The sequence below is a fragment of the Prionailurus bengalensis genome, chromosome E1 (genome assembly GCF_016509475.1).
Source record: "Prionailurus bengalensis isolate Pbe53 chromosome E1, Fcat_Pben_1.1_paternal_pri, whole genome shotgun sequence".
In the NCBI taxonomy this organism is placed as follows: domain Eukaryota; kingdom Metazoa; phylum Chordata; class Mammalia; order Carnivora; family Felidae; genus Prionailurus; species Prionailurus bengalensis.
The window spans coordinates 5,571,718-5,590,382 of NC_057347.1; the positions used below are offsets into that span (position 1 = coordinate 5,571,718).

An 18,665-nucleotide genomic window follows, 5' to 3' on the forward strand; every position below is an offset into this window, starting at 1 on the left:
TGCATAACATTCTTGAGATCATAAAAGTATAGAAATGATGGACAGGCTAATGGTGGCCAGAGGTTAATGAGGGAGTGGGTGCAGGAAGGAAATGGGTGTGGCTATAAAAGGGGCACAGGAAGAATCCAACTAGCAGTGGATATGTTCTATACTTTGACTGCATTAATGTCAATATTCTGGTTATGATATAGTCTGTAGTTTTGTAAAGTGTTACCTAACTGGGGGAGCTGGCTAAAGGGTACACAAGATAACTATATTCTTTCTTTGAGTTACACGTGAACCTACAATGAAAAAAAAATTTTTTTCATCGTGGAAAATAATACAATAAAGGCAACATTCATTTTGCTTATCAATCTGCTGTCGGGGCAGGGCTCCGTGGGTATAGCTTGTCTCTGTTCTGCCTGTTTCAGCTTGGGCAGCTGGAAGGCTGGGGGGCTGGGATCATCTGAAGTCTTCCTCACTTACATGTCTGCCAGTTGATGTTGGTTGTTGACAGATATCTTAGCTGGAGCTGCCAGCCTGTACCTGTAGCCTTATAGCCTTTGCAGGTGGCCTGGACTTCCTTACAGCATGGCGGCTGGGATCCAAGGTTGAGTGTGCTTCAAGAGAGCCAGCTGAAAGCCATATGAACGTCTGCAACCTAGCAAATGTGGAAGTTATACAGTATTCTTTCTGTTGGCAAAATGTTCACCGAGGCAGTCAAAAGTCCCTCCAGTTTCAAGGAGATGGAGAAGATATTCCCTGTAATGTTTTGGGAGAGCATGAGGGACTAGAACTATACGTATGGTTGTTTTTGTAAACTATAATGTGCCACAGTCTCTAAAGGCTGACTCCCTTCCAAATCTACAAGACTGCCCGTAGCGACATAGTTTACATGCCATGGGCCCAACCACGCAGAGAGACCAAACCTCTCTTATAATGATTCCTAATTTCTGGAAAAGGAGCTCTACTGGGCCCAGGCTGAGTCAGGTATTCCCACCTGGTCAAATCAACCATGATCTAGAGTCTGGGCTGAGACAAGGAGAGTGGGATCATGTTACATACAACTAGAGCCAGGAGGTGGGGGGGAGGGGAGCACAATAGAAGGGAGCACAGCTTTCTGAGTGGGAAGACTTGCTTCTAGCGATCGAGGCAACCCAGAAAATGCCAGAGCACAGAAGGTAGATTTTCTTTTTTAAAAACCATGCTCTCTGTCAAGAGACAGAGCATAAAACAACATGACACAGAAAGGTTAGATGTAAAAGGATAGGCAAAGTTTATCAGGCAAATGCAAACAAAAGGAAAGCTGGGTTGGCAATATAAATACCAGATCAAGAGGACTTAAAGACAAAAAAAAAAAAAGCATTAAATAGGACAGAAGGGGTTATTTGGTGTTGATAAAGAGGACGGCTGCAAAGAAGACATGAGCACCATGAGCCTTTTTGTGCTGAATAATGTAGCTACGAAATACAGAAAGCCAATTCTATAACAAATACCAAGAGAAAATGACAGGAACAAATTAGTGGGAGACCTTAATACACGTCCCTCAGTCCTTGACAGAATAAATAGGCAGTGAAGGAACTTGGATAGGACAGAACTGAATAATGTATTTCATGGGTCTGATTTAATAGATCTATGTCAATTTTGTACTCTCCAAAAAGAAAATATACCTCTTCTCTAAGTACTCATGAAACATTTATCAAAATCAATCCTGTAGTAGCCCACAAAGGAAATCTCAATAAATTCCCCAAAGCAGAAAGTGTACAGGCCATGTTCTCTGACCACAATACAGTAAGACAGAAAATTAACAGCCAAAGCGCAAACCAACACACCTGAACACTTTGAAATGTAACAACTCTACTAAACCCTACTCTACTAAAGAATTCTTGGGGCGCCTGGGTGGCTCAGTCGGTTAAGCATCCGACTTCGGCTCAGGTCATGATCTCGTGGTTGTGGGCTCAAGCCCCGCGTTAGGCTCTATGCAGCTCAGAGCCTGGTGCCTGCTTCGGATTCTGTGTCTCCCTCTCTCTCTGCCCTTCCCCCATTCACACTCTGTCTCTCTCTCCTTCAAAAATAAATAAACAGGGGCGCCTGGGTGGCTCAGTTGGTTAAGTGTCCGACTTCGGCTCAGGTCACGATCTCGCGGTCCATGGGTTCGAGCCCCTTGTTGGGCTCTGGGCTGATGACTCAGAGCCTGGAGCCTGCTTCCGATTCTGTGTCTCCGCTTTCTCTGCCCCTCCCCCGTTCATGCTCTGTCTCTCTCTGTCTCAAAAATAAATTTAAAAAAACGTTAAAAAAATAAAAATAAATAAATAAACATTAAAAAAAAGAATTCTTGGGTCAGAGGGAAAACCAGGGTTGCAATTACGGATCATTTAGGATGTTGCAACCGTAAGAACACTGTGTATTGACACTCACAAGAAGGTGCCAGAGACTAAATTGGTGCGAAAGACCTCAGATTATTAGCAGAAAAGAGGAAACGTAAATGAACTAAAGATTTGAGCCCAGAAATGAGAAAGCAAAAGCAAAACCAAACAAACCAAAGAAAATTAGGAGGCAGAGATGAACAAATCCAAAAGCATAAAATAATGATTTGAAGACAAAAAAAAAAAAAGAATTGATATGTATAAGGGGTAGTTATTGGAAAGAGAAGAAGAAGAAGAAGAAGAAGAAGAAGAAGAAGAAGAAATGGCTGATCTAGAAAACATTAGCACAGAAAATTAAGAGTAAGAAGAGGGTTGGGATTTCATAAATAGATGGATGATTTTTTTTTTTGAGGAATGGTATAGTGTTAAGCTAATAGAGTTAAAAATGTCTAATGGGTATGTTTAAGAAAAATAGGAATTACAAGTTAAATTTAGAGTTAGAAAACTGAACTAATACGTAAGGAAAATGTTGCCGACTGTGAGAAGCAGCGTACATAATGGTTAATATGCCAACTCACCTGGGCATGTTACATCCCAGACTTCACCTGTTAAGCCAATTATTCAACCTCTCCAAACCTCAGTTTCCCTAATTCTAAGCTGGTGATTATAACCAACGTCCATCTACCAAATTTGTTGTTGTGCAGTCAACAACATGGTGAGTCAACCTCGTGCTATGGTCGTAACAGAAAAGCTCCCCAGAGACACCGGAAATTTCTATTACTGCATTCCTTCAAACTTCCTAAGAAGAGGTAGCTCATGTGCTATATTAATAGTTTCAGGGCACACAGAAAAGTGGGATGCTATTCATCCAGCTTTTACAAAATCATTTATCTTGATGAACACACTTGATATATTAGCACAAAAAAAAGATAGACTCTCTTTGTGAATATATAGGAATTGAATAAAATATATGCCAGTGGAATCCAGTGTTGTAATGGAAGAATACTGCCAAAATCAAATAAGGAAATTCCCAGGAAGAGACAAATGGCTCCGTATGAGGAAATCTATCAGTCCACTTTATCACGTGGCCAGGCAGTTGGCAGTATGTTGACCTAGAAAGACTGCTTTTTATTATTCGCCTAAGGAAATAAGACATGATTGAAGACCAGTGTTCGAGGTTGCTTGCTGGAACGTTATTGAACTTTTAAACAATCTAAATATACAATAACAGGGGAATGCTTAACCATATCTGTTAAATAAACATATTAAATAAACTATAGACATACATATACTGTATTCTATAGAATTACTATTGTGAAACCACATGAAATATTTTGAGGAATATTTCAAAACCTGAAAATATATTCAAGGGACACCTGGCTGGCTCAGTTGGTGGAGCCTGCGACTTTTGATCTCGGGGTTGAGAATTCAAGCACCATTTTGTGTGTAGAGATTACTTAAACACAAAACCTTAAGGGGTGGCTGGGTGGCTCAGTTGGTTAAGCATCCAACTTCAGCTCAGGTCATGATCTCATGGTTTGTGAGTTTGAGCCCCGCGTTAGGCTCTGTGCTGACAGTTTGGAGCCCTGTTTCAGATTGTCTCTCTCTCTCTCTCTGCCCCTCCCCTGCTCACGTTCTGTCTCTCTCTCAAAAATAAATAAACATTAAAAAATAAAATTAAAAAATAAAATAAAATAAAATAAAAAAATCTTAAAAAAAGAAAATATATTCAAGCATGTTGTCCATTAAGTATCAAGGAAACAGATTAAAAGTAGTGTGTATAGCAAGCTAACATATGTGGAAACTATCCATATTTATCTGTATGTGTCTAAGTACATATGCATATGAGCAGTTAGGTTTCTTCCTTTTCTTTGCTACTATAAAGATGCCACGATGAATAACCTCACACATTTGTTGTTTTGCACAAATGTGAGGATCAAATCATTGTATTTTTCTCCATTTTAAGAGTCGAAATCCTATTCTCCCCAAAATGAAACATGCACAAGGTAATTCTTTATAATATTTGTGTGTGTGTGTGTGTGTGTGTGTGTGTGTAAACACACACGGTAATTTAAAGGGGGCAGAGAAACAAAAGGAAATATAACAAAGTGCCATGATGGTTACTTTAAGACAGTTTTAATTTTCGTCTTCATACTTTAAATGTCTTTTCTTGACGCCAATGTAGGAAAAAATTGAGTGTCAGCAAAACATTTGAAGTGAGATTCAAACAAAAGGAAACACGTTGATCTTGTAAACAAAATATCTAAATTCAAGACATTTATCCTGCTGGCAAACTCATCTGTAAAGAAACACGGGGACTGCTTCGAATGAGATGTTTAAGGAGTTTTTGACAGAGTCTGGAAATTGGTAGGCCAATAATATATAGTCCGATCAAAATCATTATGAAGATTAGTATTTTAAGAATGTATGTGACCAGCTTTAGCACAGAGGGCAGAGCACAAGTGGCGACCAGGAATTGTTAACTGAACCTGAATCGGTCCCCCTTTCCTCAGTGCTACCTAAACTCTGAGATGTAAGATTAAGAGTGTTTCTCCGTAACTGCCACTGTCTACCATTGGAACTGGGTTCTTCCATTTTTTTGTAGCTGTCTCTTTGAGGTTGCCATACTGCCTGAAAGCAAACATACCAAAAACAAAACAAAACAAAACAAAAAAAACCCATAAAGCAATGAAACTTTTTTTTTGCTTGCCTCTGGAGGACAAGCAAAAAAAAGAAAAAAAAAAATCTATCCATTATCTCCCTTCCTGGATTCTCTCCTCTTGCTTAAATCCACATCCAGTGCGAAATTGATTCAACCTTTTGCAGATGGTTTTTTTTCCCCTGGATGTAACTTAATATTCTGTCTTGGGAGGGAAGAATATCTTTATGTGAGAAAGTCTGGCTTGTTGCCCAAACCCACACCCCCACTGGATAGTTGTCCATGACTATTTAAAGAGTCTGGACTGAACCAAAGGAAAAATGTCATGAGTCCATTCATATGGGAAATTTTGTCTAGTAGGAGTACCCAGGATGATTTGTCTTGGAAATGGCCAGAGACTAGAGCTAAGAGAAATCTGGACAAAAAGATATATTATAGGCCTGGATTTACGGGGTGACTGTAAGAACAGGATTTGGGGAACTCACCGGTTATGGAGGATGAAGGGAGGGAAATGGTGGACCGTGACTGGAGTTTTACATTCAAGCCCACGGAACACTAGTGTCATGGACAGACAGAAGCTTGACCATGGGAGGATAAAGCAATGAGATGAGGAGCTAACTTCGGGACATCATGGTTTGGGCTAAGGGCAGGAATTTCAAGGCCATGTCCACAAGCAATTTAAAATCGAACCCTCCACACCAGACAGACCTCGAATGAGAGGTGTAAATTTGAGAACTATCAGTCTGGGTAAGAAGGTAGAGCCTTCATGAAACACTAGTATGTTGAGAATACAAGAGGAAAAGCTATCTGGTGAGAATGCTTTATAGTGAGCAACCAAAGATTATGATGCCAACAGTAGAAAAGATGGCTCCAATAGCAAGATAGAAGGAAACAGACGCAGATCTTCTAGCCCCAAGAGGATGGCATGGCTGTAATCCATGGCTTAGATAAACTAGAGCAAAGGCTATGTGCCCCCTTTCCCCCTTGCTTTAGTTAAAATTAGATGCAAAAATACAATGTTGAGTTGAAGCAGTAACACAGGGATGAAGTGTGTTTTCATGGCAAAACCACACTGTCATTGGGTCTAAGAAGACCTTAGACTGCCTTGAACTCTGGGCTTTGGCAACTGTGACTCCATTAACTTTGTGACTTGTTCAATCGATGTGGACTTTTGAAATGTTGGGCTGTGTCATTTCTAGGCAGGACAGAGCCTAGAACGCAGGGTTCCTGATCCCAAGCTGACAGTTCCCGTCAGCATGCCCCATCTCAGGATGCACCCAGGCACCTGTGTATAAAGACTCAAGACAAATCAAAGCCCCATAAAGGTGCAACCACCTTAAGTTAGGGCATCCCCTTCCTGGCTAATGATGCCCTACAATCCCCCTCCCCCCAAAAAGGTCTACTTCCCCTGGCCAGTCCCCCACCCCATATATGTATACTTGTCAAGTGCCCCTTAGTCTCTATCCTTCTCTTCCACCCACCTCCACCCCAACAAACCCCTGTTGTGGTCAGCCAGATCCACAGATGTGGGTGGGTCTCCATGGTGACAGAGGAAGCCCTGATGCAGGAGGAGAGGGACACAAACAGCAGAGGAAGGCTCTTTGCACCTAATACACTGCCTTCTGCCCTTCATATTTCCAGGGCATTAGAGGGCCCGGGCCTGTAAGGGGGGCTTCCTTTGGCTCAGAGAAGCACATTAGACGTCAAGAGAGGCGCCGCTATGTGAGAGAGACAAGGGAATGCCTGAACTCTTCTTTAAAAATCTCTTTTCTATGATTTCCAGGTGATCGTCAGTATAACCATCCGATTTTAAGCAGTGCTACCCAGACCCCTACACATGGTGAGAGACGGCTGTGAGCATTCCGTGTTCCGTCCCCGTCCCCAGGGGCTCCATCTTGACTCCTGATTCCCGTCAGGCATCAGACATATGGTCATGACTCACTGGAGCTCGGGAGGTGTAAGGAGCCCACAGTGGCTCAGTCCCACTCTTAGACCATTGTCTCCCAGTGTTCTGTCTCAGAAACCAGAGTGATCTTCTGCCACGGAAGGGAAGGAGGGAGACCCTTTCCTAACCCATTCTCGTGTGCACGCTAGATCACTTCTTGGAGTCATAAATTCCATATGTCCAGAGCAAAGAGCGAGCACGCTCCTTTGCCCAAGTCTATGTGTGGTACCATTGACTAATGGCATGCGACTTGGCATAAACTCCACCAGTCCTCCCCAAACCACTTAAGATTTGATAACACACTCAAAACCAACCCGGGTGACCCGAGCCTTAGCCTCCTGACAGGGGAAGAAGGTGAAGGTTGGAGAGCACAGGAGGGTGGGCATAGCGCCAGAGGTTTACAAAACCCACGTGCCCTTCTTATAACATCCTCCTGATCACAACTCAACACCTAGCACTGCAGAGTAAAACTATTTTTGGTACCCGCTCCAAACTTGGTAGAACATAAGACAGCCATGGAAATTATGAACCATCAGTCATTTTGCTGTCCTTGCTCTGAAGGAGTGAAAACATCATTAAAGTTTAGTGAGAGAGAAACTCAAAACAAAGATAAATTATGTGGCTCACTTGGCAGAGAGACTGACAACCCTCTTGTGAGACTGTGCTCCGCTTCTGCATTGAGGTGTTGAGCATTATAATTAGGAAGACAGAAGTGGACTATTTTGATGTCCCCCTCTAGTGCTGGGCTCCTAGTGGAAATATGTGATGAAAGCTAGTTTAATAAGATGTTTAAGGTTGCAGGGACCAGGGGAAACCAGAACTGAAAGAAATTGGAGAGATCAGTGAGGAAGCGGCAGCTACCAGTGGTGATGTGGACAGTGGGAAAAGAAAGAAGGGCTCAGATATAAAATATTTTGGAGAAAGGATCGAGAAAACTTAGTGACGGGGCGAATATGGTTGACGAGAGTCAACAGTGAGTAAAATGGTGAGCCGTGATCATTGAGAAGGATGGGGGTTCTTAGTAAGGCAATCTAAGGAGTCAAGAAAGCAAGCCAGTGTGCGGAGGAGAGGAAGCTGTTGATGGTGAATTTGGATCTGGACATCTAAAGCTAGAGACCAGAGGAGACTCAAGAAAAAGGATTCAGCAGGCAGCTAGAAATGCAGACACGAAGCCTGGAGGGAGGTTACAGCTGAAGATGTAAGTAAGCGACGCTTTGGAGGCAGGGACCGATGCCCTGCGAGTGGGGGCAATCTGTGCAAGAAGGCTGAAAGAGAAAAGCAGAAGGCAGAAGCAGAGAGCCTGGGGGGGATGCCCACGGTGATGAGGCAGCAGCAGGAAGAGGAGCCCGAAAAGGCGAGCGAGGAGTGCTCTGCTCACTCCTGAACATTCTGAAAGGCTTGTTCTCCAGAAGGAGCCGACACCTCCTGGGTGCAGAAGGAGCCATTCATCCCTCCTCTTCCTCTCTTCTTTTTCCACCTGCTGCAGGGGCGCGAGGGTAGGCGAGACCCGGTCCCTGCCCCGTGAGCTGCTCACAGCCTGGGGGAGGCAGGGTTTCCTCCGCGTCTCTTCGTTGGGGGCTATGCTTTCCCCAGGAGCTGGCAGCGAGACTATTAAGAGGGAAGGTGGACTGTGTCGACTTGATTAGCCAGAGAGCATTAACTGGGTCCTTATTTTGGGCCAAGCACAGTGAAGTCATCAGCCAAATGGGAAAGCAAGGTGTCTACTGTTAAGGATATTCCAGTCTTTGGAGAACCCCAAGAGCAGATCAAGTCAAATGATTAGAGATCACATAGACACGGAAATGCGTGGCATTGTCTAGGAAAGCGGCAACAGGGCTTGAGGACCAGATGTCACAGGGGGCTGAAAAGACGTGACGTGGCTGGAGCGGAGAGTCTTGAGCGAAGAGCCCATCTGGGCACAGGACGAGTAAGGGAGGACATTGCAATAGGAGAGAGAGGCTGAGCAAGGGGGCAGGGGTGATCATGGTGGAGGCCGAGGGCGAGGAAGAGCTGGCCTTGGCTCAGCAGCATGAATTGGAGGACAGAGCGGGGTGGGTAGGGGCACCCAGAAATGTTGCATTTGGAAGTGGGTGAGCTGAGCAATGCCCTCGGTGGCAGGATGATGCCAACAGGCAGAGGGAAGCTCCTTCTTTCTCCAGCATCACTGAATGTGAAGCAGTGGAGCAAAGGACTGGTGGCTGTCACCCAGCTCCGGAGAGCAGTGCTCCCAGCTTCCTGCCCACCCCGCTTCCTGGCGTCTGTCCCGATCCATGCCAGGGAGGCTCTTTCTGTACAGCATGTTCTGATCTCTCGGGGACGCAGAGCGTCCCTCACCCCCTCACATATGTACCGAGCTGGCATGAATGCCAGCTCATTGGCTGGGCTCCCTTGGCTCCACCCCCAGCGTTTAGGGGTACCAGTGAAGGCAGGAAGGATAGGGAAGCTGGGAGTTCCCTGTAGTGAGGCTGCCCTTGGACCAAGCCTGGCACTTCTTCTCTTTGTCCCCCGGTTCATAGAATTCCTGACTTCTGGAGTTCGGCACTCTCTCTGCCAAGAGGCGTGGGGAGCCGCAGCCTGGCCCTTCTCTGGGTGCCCCAAACCAAAGAGTATGGAGGGACAATGAGAGAGCCACCTGCCCACCTCATTTCGGGGAATGGCACCACTGTTTCCACTGTTGATTTCTTGCTAAGGCTCAGAAAGTCAGTCAAGCACCAAGACATGCCTGCCTGCCTGCTTCCTTCCTGCCCAACCACCCCCCTCCCCCACACCCGCATCTTCTCTCTCCCCCCAACCCCTGTGCTCTTCCTAACGTGGCCCCCAGAACTTTTGGGGAAGGAACTGGAGGAGGAGGGAGTGGCTTCGTAGGTGGCCTGTCAGGGGCGGGGTTTGGGGAGGCCCGAGGCGGAAGGGGGGACCTGAGGGCTGGCATTGAGGGACGGAATAACGTCATGGGCAGCGTGGGATGGAGTCTCAGTGAGCCTGGGTCCTGGACCCCGTCCTGTGAGTACGTGGACGAGACCACCGTCACCCCACCTACTTCCAACAGAGATTTTTTCCCCCCTGGGCCTGAGAGCTGTTAGGGACAGGACAGAACTTTCACACAATTTTAGGACCGCCCTCAGCTCCATCAGGCGTACGTTGTCGTCAGAAAGCACAGCGGCGCGCAGGGAGAAGGAGTCTGTCATTCAGAGAGGGACAGGCCACCAGCACGGCCCGCGGCGGCTAAAACAGCACTTGTCCCTAGCCTTGGAGGCAACTGGAACTGAGCATGGGGGAAACCAAGTCACCAGCACCACCCACGTTCTAGTACAGGGGGGCCAGGAAAGCAGGATAGGGAGTGAGAGCTAGAACTCGGATCCTCCCCTCCTGCCGGCCCATCGTCCTCGCCAACGCGACGCACCCCACCCCCTTCTTTTGCAGAAAAGCCACGGATGAACAACATCCTGACGTCGGCCACGGAGCCCTATGACCTCTCCTTCTCCCGCTCCTTCCAGAACTTGGCCCACCTGCCCCCATCCTATGAGTCTGCGGTGAAGACCCACCCCAGCAGGTACTCATCCCTGAAGCGGCTAAGTAAGTACCATTACCTCGCGTTTGGGGTCTGCTCCGGGGCCTTTGCGACACCTTCCTGTGCTTCCCTCTCTTGCCCTACCCCCGAGGGGACGGGTGTGGAGTTTCAAGAATAAAGAGTAAGGTGTAGCCTGGGAAGAGCGGACGGGAAGCCCCTTGTGTCTGTTCGCTATGGCCTGGATCCGTGTCCCCGTAGATAGGGTGGAGGCCACGGAATCATCAGACCCACGTTCCCGTGGGAGGCAGCGCCATGGACGAGTTGAACCGCAAGAGAAAGCCTTCCCCCAGCCTCACCCAGCACCCGCCACCTTCAAACCACGCTTCCTCATGCTCTACCTTACCTTAGAGTGGAGGCTACCGGTGCCAGAGCCTTGTGTGAGACCCTTCCCAGAGACCCGGCTTTGGAAGGGCCCAGAAACCAGCTCCCTCTCTAACCCGGCCAACGCTGTCTTGAGAACCCGAGCCTCCCCTCTCCCATGCACACACCCCATTTCCTCACGGAGCACCGTTCCTCCGGTGGTCCCAGCTCTGCCATTTGAGTCTGGGGGGGGATCTGAACATGGATGGGCTTAAGACCCATGAAGACCCATTACAATGTCAACAAGGTACATGGAGAGGTCAACAAGAAGAGGAGAGGTCTTCTTTCCTAGCTTTCTGACCCTTGGACCTCCTGCCTCCATGCCCTTATGGGTCTGTTTTCATAACCACCCAGCTGTGGGGCCGAGTCTTTACTTGACGCTCTGGGGTAACCTGCCCTGACGGAGTCCATCCCGTGGGTCCACATCAGCCACCTCCGCGGTGAGCTTCTACGGCTAGAAGCGGGGGTCCCTGATGATCCGAGGGCTCGATGAACGGCGGGGAAGAGGGAGGCAGGACCTACCCATCCGTGACTCTCTGGGAAACCCGGGGAGCAGTCAGAATTGCCACATTCTGCAGAGATTTAGAAAACCGCAGGACGCCTCATTCCTGAAATTCGGGCCAAAGCAGGCTCGCGTGTGTCCTGGGTACACTCAAGGGTGTAGCAGTCAGTGTGAGCGTGGGAGGGCCTCCCGGATGGAGGGAACGGGTGGAGCGTTGAGCGAAGTCCAAATATAGGACTGCCTTGGCCATGTTGTGGGCACAGGCGACGTGGGCGTAGGCTTGATTCTGGGCGTGTGTGGGACTGGGGGCGGGTGCTGGTTTCCTGTGGGCTGGCTGTCACCGCAGGGGGGGTGTTACTATGTTCCTAAGTTACCAGCTAAGCATTTTCACGAGTGCCTCTTGGTCGGAGCGTCTCGACTTCACTGTAACGGGAGTCTGGTTCCGCAACCCGGCTTCCCTGGAGAGAGGCTCTGAACTTCCTCAGAAGGCCGCCAACTGCCTCCCGGGGGTTTCCGCAAGACCCGGTCTCTCTCAGGACCACGGTGTGGTCGAAGCGGGATTTCAGGGGCTTGGCTGTGCCATCAACTGTGCCTTGAGCCCCCTGGGGACCTCGAGGGAGCCCGTCCACCCTTGGAGACTCAAGGTGGTCCCAGACCAGAGGCATCAGCATTGCCTGGGAGCCGGGTGGAGACGCAGACTCTCGGGTCCAGCCCAGGCCAGGAGGTCTGAACCAGAACCTGCGTCTAACAAGACCCTGGGGACTGGTTTGCACTCCTCCACCCGTCTGGGCTGTGCTGTCACACTGTCACCCCAGCTGACTCCTCTCTCTCTCTCTCTCTCTCTCTCTGTCTCTCTCCCCAGCTGACAAAGAGGCTGACGAATATTACATGAGGCGGCGGCATCTGCCTGACCTGGCCGCCCGCGGCACCCTCCCCCTCAACGTCATCCAGATGTCCCAGAAGCCCTTACCGCGGGAGCGGCCCCGCCGGCCCATCCGGGCCATGTCACAGGACAGGGTTCTGTCCCCAGAGCGGGGCCTGCCCGACGACTTCGGCTTGCCCTATGACCGCATCCTGTCCGACGAGCAGCTGCTCTCCACGGAGCGCCTGCACTCCCAGGACCCGCTGCTGTCCCCGGAGCGGACGGCCTTCCCCGAGCAGTCCCTGTCGCGGGCCCTCTCGCACACGGACGTCTTTGTGTCCACGCCCGTGCTGGACCGCTACCGCATGACCAAGATGCACTCCCATCCCAGTGCCTCCAATAACTCCTACGCCACGCTGGGCCAGAGCCAGACGGCCGCCAGGCGCCAGGCCTTCGCCTCCCGCAGACACAACACGGTGGAGCAGATGCACTACATCCCGGGCCACCACACCTGCTACACGGCCAGCAAGACGGAAGTGACCGTGTGACTGGCGGGGCGGGGCGGGGCGGGGCCGGGAGCGGAGCCCCTAGCCGCGTGTGGCCGCCCTGCCTTGTGCCCTCTGCGGGAGGTGGGGGTGCGCCGCCTCTGCCCAGAAAGCCATACGCCGGGACACACGGCCCCGGTGGCCTGGCCAGGCACGCTCACACCTGGGATCTAGAGCGATCTCTCTCACTCTTCCAGAAGCATCCGGGGGAGTGAGGGGAGGGGCTAGGCCCCAGCCCCGCCTCCCCCCCCCACCACTAACTCCCTTCAGCCCCATGTCCCTCCCCCCCTGCAGGTTCTGTCGGCGGAGAGACCCTGGCCTGACCTTGGTCCCAAGCCCCCCATCCCCCGGGTTTGGACTGGCCAGCAGGTGCAGTCAACGGGCTGACCAAATAGGCTACTTGGTCTCATTCATTTCCCTTCGACCGCATCACAGAAATCTTCTAGTGCCTACAAACTGTCTGCTTGCTCTCTCAGAGCCAGGGAGCTGCTGTGTCCATAAGCACAATAACGTTCTCTTCTGCCTGCTGGAACTCTCTGGTCCCCACCGAGTGGCCCTTCCCCTTGCCCTGCGCCCCTCCCCCAAGCCCCGGGATAGGGAGGGGTTCCCTTTCTTCAGCTGCCTCCCCCCGTTGTGGGGAACCCCCCCCCACCCAGTTCTAGCTGGTTGCCCCACCTGCAGCCCCCGCCCCCCACCGACCCCCTCCTCGGGCTCTAGGCGTGTGGCCCCCGAGCTCTCTGGGGCTTTGCTGGAGCCCACCCAGAGGAAAGTCACAATGGGGTACAGGGACTTTGGGGGGTATCCTCCCCATCAACCTATGTCCACCCTTCCTCCAGGCCTCTAGGTCTGAACTATGGCCCGACACTCAGGCCTGCCTTCCCCTCCTTTGCTCTGCTCCCCAGAGGCCTCTCTGCCCTTTGCCAGAGAGCAGAAGGTGGGGAGAGCCACTGTGATGCCCCGGGGCCTCAGGGGCTCGCCATCCCCATCGCCCCGGGCTCTGCCTGTCTCCCACCGCACGGGCTGAGGCAGAGGCCTCTAGAGAGGGTGGCTTGGCCCCCAGTGTTGGAGGACCCCAGGCAGTGGCCTTGAACCGTGCCCACCCCTCTCTCCCCACCGCTGCCCACCCACTTGGCCCCTTCTCTGTTCAGTGCTCCTTCTCCCTGCCCCCTCCCCACTCCCCCTGCCCCCTCCCCACTCCCCCTGCCCTTCCATTTCTCTCTCCTGGCTGTTGCTGCTTCAGACCAGTGCCTCTTCTGGATCAAAGCAACAGAGACCCATTGGCAAATGCAGACAATGCTACTCCAGGGCTCTGGGTCTGGGGGTTAACTGGGCAGCTCCCCACCCCTCCCCTGCAGGGGGCACTCGGGCACCGGGCGGACCCAGGCCTTCAGCTCTATTGGGGGACTGGCCCCTGCCAGCCCATCTCAGCCCCTTCTCTGCCTCCAACGTGGGCAGTGGGCAGGGTGTAACAGCCTCCTGGAGAGTGAACCGTGAACTAAGCAGCATCCAACTCCCGAAGACCAGAGCCTGGGGGGAGAGAAGGGTCTCCCCCATTCTCAGGGCCAGGGCACTTCCTTGGGCTGGGGCGCGGGGAATCAGCCCCAGACTGGCAGGTAAAGGTATGATACAAAAATATACGACTGTCGCCACACTCAGACTCCAAAAGCAATGACCTTAAACTGGGGTTTTAGGTTCCCCCAGTTCTGCATACAACATGTATGGTCCTTTAACACGGGGGTCGGGCAGGAAGAACCCCCCCCCCCCAGCGTCAGCCCTTGGAATTTTTAATCTCACCACGTCTACGATCCACCGAAAACTCAATCGACTGAGTCCTTTTACTTATTTCAAGAATTCCAAAGCTCTTGTCTCCCCCTCAAGGCTCATCATGAGGGGATTAAGGCTGGAGGTGGTGAACACAGCTCTCAGCTTCCCCACTGGGGGAGCATCACTGAGACTGTGAGGCTGTGAGGACAGGGATCACTCTCTGCTTTCCTCCTCTACAAACACATAAACCTTCTCAAGGGGCTGGTCCCCAAGGTTTTATGAGCGTTTGTTCCGGAAGGCAAGGCTAAGAGGGCTGGGGGGAGGAAGCCAATCTAAATGGAGCAGTAGGGCACTCCCAGAGACGAGAGTGTACCTCTCACAGCTGGTCCCCCTAAACCCACTGTCCTCTAATCCAGCCTCCCCTCTAAGGCTGCCTGCTGGTGCGGAGGGGAAAGGGTGGACATCCCCTCCCCAGGTGTCTGCACACATACACACGCCGAACCAGAAACCTGATCTCATCCCGGGTCAGAAGCATCTTGGCACTGAGTTCTGCAGCCGTCAGCATGATGCTTCTCCCCTGCCCTGTCTGTCTGCCTGTCTGTCTCAGGGGTTGTTTGATAGGTTGATTCCAAAGCATTTCTCATCCCAGCCTTATTGCTGTCTGGTTCAAAACCTCTGCTGTCAGTCAGATCAGAAAATCCTACCTAACGCTTACTTTATTTAAATTATTCTTCTGCTTCTCACTTGGGTCAGGAAGGAAGGGAGGAAGGAAAGAAAGAAAGAAGGAAGGAGTGGAGGGAGGAAGGAAGAAAGGAAAGGAGGGAGGGAGGGCAGGAGGAAGGAAGGAAGGAAGGAAGGAGAAAGAGAGAAGTCTACAAACTTGCTCCAATTCAGTCCCTCATTTAAAAATCCATAAAATTATGTCTCCACTGGGATACAGAAACATCTCATTTATTCAACTGCCCACCCACGTTTGCAGAACAAGCAAAGCCACATGACCAGGCAAGCTCACATAACAGGTAAGAGAAGGTTCTGGGCTGGAACCCAGATAGATACCCTGAGTGCCAGCCCCACCAGGCTGGTGGCCACTAGCACCACTAGGCATAGAAGGGCCATCTGTCCCCATGGTGAAAGCCCTCCTTTCCCAGCAAGGGCAGCTCAGAGCCCTCAACTTCCTTCTGCTTGTTGTGGTCTCTGTGTGTGTCTCCATTGCTCCGGTGGGAATGGATGGGGCTCTGCGTAGGCTCTCTCCTGCCCTGAAGGATCTCACAGGTCCCCTTGGTCTTTGATGGCAGTGAAGCTCTCGCCATCCTTCATGCCCTTCCGCCTTTCCCGTCTTGCTTCTTCCAGTTAACTCGTGGCTCCATAAGTTCGTAAGTCACAAAGGCTTTCCCAAGAATTCCTGGATCCCCCAGACTGGAGTTGTACCCTCGGGACTCCCCAGTGCCTTGGGTGAAAGTTCCAGACTTTCCCCTTAGCTCAAACTTCTCCCCTCTTTCCACTCTCACACCCAGAAACTCCTATTTTAACCTCAGTCTTCTATGCCATTTCCAGTTTTTGCCTCCTCTCAACTCCCTGGCCCTGCCCTCTTCCTCCATTTACCTCCCTCCATCCCTAATGTGTTTACCTCCATCCTGCTATCCTCTAAGTTCTAAAACTTAGAGCCCTCAGTGAAAACAAGCAAGGAATGACACATTCTTCAAGACTTCTGTTGGCCTCATTGGTTTATCCTTCACCTCCTGCCCCCACAAGATGATTCTCCAGGCCATGCAGCCAAGGGCTCTACCTCCCTGATCTTTGGGAGGTTAGGGAGAGAAGCTGGCCTGTCGGAGACATCATGGTTTGAAGGTCGGCTTTGGTTTCTGCAGCTGGAAATTCCCTGAAGCTCCTGCCCAGCCTGCCACGAGCCCAGAGGCTCCTGTTCTGGCCAAAGATTCATATCCTTGGTGGCTCTCGGCCACTCTGCCACCTTGCTTACATCTGTCCTGCTCGTATGTGTCACGGATTTTTCCCCCTTTCTCTCAAAAGACGGGAGAGCCTCATGACTCTCCAGGCGTGGAGAAATCTCCATTACCAGTAGCCCTGCCACCAAAAAATCCATTTTTCTTCAGAGATGCTTGGCCACCAGCCTTCCTTCCATCCTCAGATTCCATCCACACAAGTGTGGACTTGACCCGAGGTCGTCTGAAGGGGCTGCTGGTGACCTGGACCCTAGACATCACCACCTGCTCTGAGAAGAGTTGACATGTCACCTCCCATAGACATTCCTTCCACCGTCCTCCCCAAACCTGGGACATTTCGCTCTGGAGTATTTTCAAGGAAGCTTGTTGTGTTTTAATGAAGTATTTTTCAGGGTTCAAATGTTATTTTTTATAAATGCAGCATTTTAATGACAGACTCAATATGAAAGATAGGTCTTCCTGGGCTCTATATTTAATTTCACAAGGCAGCATGCCACAGGAGGGAAAAGCACAAGGCTAAGGCTCTTGGGGACGTGGCTTTGTCTCCATCTTGCTGTGTGACCAAGGACGAGTCATGTTCCCTCTCAGTGCCTCAGTTTCCCATCTGTAGAATGAGGGGCTTTGACTAGGTGAGCTTTGAAGTTTCATCCAGCTCTTACGTCCTAGGGCCTTCACTCCCCATTGGCACCCCCTTCTTTCTTCACGTTCCTCCCCACCTCAAATGAGCTGCACACATAACGCCTGCCCCATGATCACATCCTCAGATGCCTTGGGTGGCCACTAGCCCCCTCGCTAGAGTCTGAGGTGGGCTCCGTGGTCTCGGCCACCCAGAGATGCTCATACCTGCAGGGGTAAGGCCCTGCCCATTCAACAGGTTACCAACAGCATTCACAAAAGCCCTCTCGCATGGACACATCTAAATAACCCCGGGTGTCTGTGTCACTGAGGCATTCCGAATTTGAAGTGTTCGTTGTGATGTGGTCCTTGAAGCTGGAGGGAGGCGGTTCTGGCTTCAGAGAGAGGCCAGGCTGGAGGAGACAGGCCCAGAGGGTGCCCCACAGGGGTGTCAGGTTTGTATTTGAGGACAGCTTGGAAATGCATTTCCAGCCACAGAGGAGAACACACGGCAAAAGGTCCGTGTTGAAATGGATGTTCTGACTCCAGAACCCAGGTCCTGAAGACCAGTCTGGACACTGGGCTCCATTCCCACTGGAGGAGGGGGAGGCATCACGCCCTGGGCGGCTAGGAGGTGGGCACTCACCCCAGGCTAGTGCTTTTCCAGCCCCTCCCGGTGACACTACCGTCCTCCTGGTGAAAGCTTGCGAAGCAAGAGCTGATGGTGGAAGTCTGCAACGTCAAACCCATCTTGTAAATCGGCCAACCCATCAACCTCCCATCCGTAAGAGAAATGGCGTCGTATGTTTCCTTAACACCTTCCCTTCCGAGGGAGGGAAAGAACCCCCCCCCCTCAACTTTGCTGCCCACTCCTGCTGTGCCCCGGAATACCACTCCATGAGAGGACTTGTTCATTTGCTTCGTAGTGGCAAATATTCCTCTAGTTCTGTAACTCAACTAGACATTTTGTAGTAAAGAATTCTTGAAATTCTCTAATAAAAAGCAATTCTTACTGTAATATTTTTAGTTTGGGGACACAATTTCCTAAGGTGTGGGGGGGTGGATTAATGAACATTTATACGCATTAGCCCAATTTACGGATTCCGTGTTTATTATATGGTAGTACTGATGAAAAGTACCTTTCTATCTGTACCTTTACACAGTTTCTCCGTTCCTCGTAAGGAAGCTTCACGATGAGCAGTGCTTATGCACCTGCTGTTTCTGTACAGATCTTAGCGTTCACTTACTTGTCAAAGCACATTCTATATGTACTGTAAACAGGTATCCCTTTAGTAAGATTTAGTCTTAAGGATTTTTCCACTTTTGTCAGTAACAGATATTTATGGATTAAAAGAAATAATAAAGCCGTTTCAACATAACCTGTGTCTCTTAACATGGCCAACGTGCTTGTTTTTACAAACATAGAGCCGTAACGGAAGATAATTAAAAAACCACAAAGGAGGGGCGCCTGGGTGACTCAGGCGGTTAAGCGGCCGACTCTTGGTTTCGGCTCAGGTCGTGAGCTCACGGTTTGTGAAC

The 18,665-nt window shown here is 50.4% G+C and overlaps 1 protein-coding gene across 4 annotated transcripts in view; it reads left to right on the plus strand.

Moving 5' to 3' along the window:
• Positions 1 to 18,505, plus strand: part of SHISA6 (shisa family member 6) — a 284,233-nt gene extending 265,728 nt beyond the window's left edge. For 2 of the 4 annotated variants that reach the window (XM_043583142.1, XM_043583144.1), the window contains 3 exons: positions 6,788 to 6,844; positions 10,370 to 10,522; positions 12,242 to 18,505. In XM_043583142.1, coding sequence (XP_043439077.1) covers positions 6,788 to 6,844; positions 10,370 to 10,522; positions 12,242 to 12,789 — 758 coding nt within the window. In that variant the 3' untranslated portion in view covers positions 12,790 to 18,505. The remainder of the gene's footprint in view (positions 1 to 6,787; positions 6,845 to 10,369; positions 10,523 to 12,241) is intronic. The other 2 variants (XM_043583143.1, XM_043583145.1) reach the window with 1 other exon arrangement.
• Positions 18,506 to 18,665: the final 160 nt, after the last annotated feature.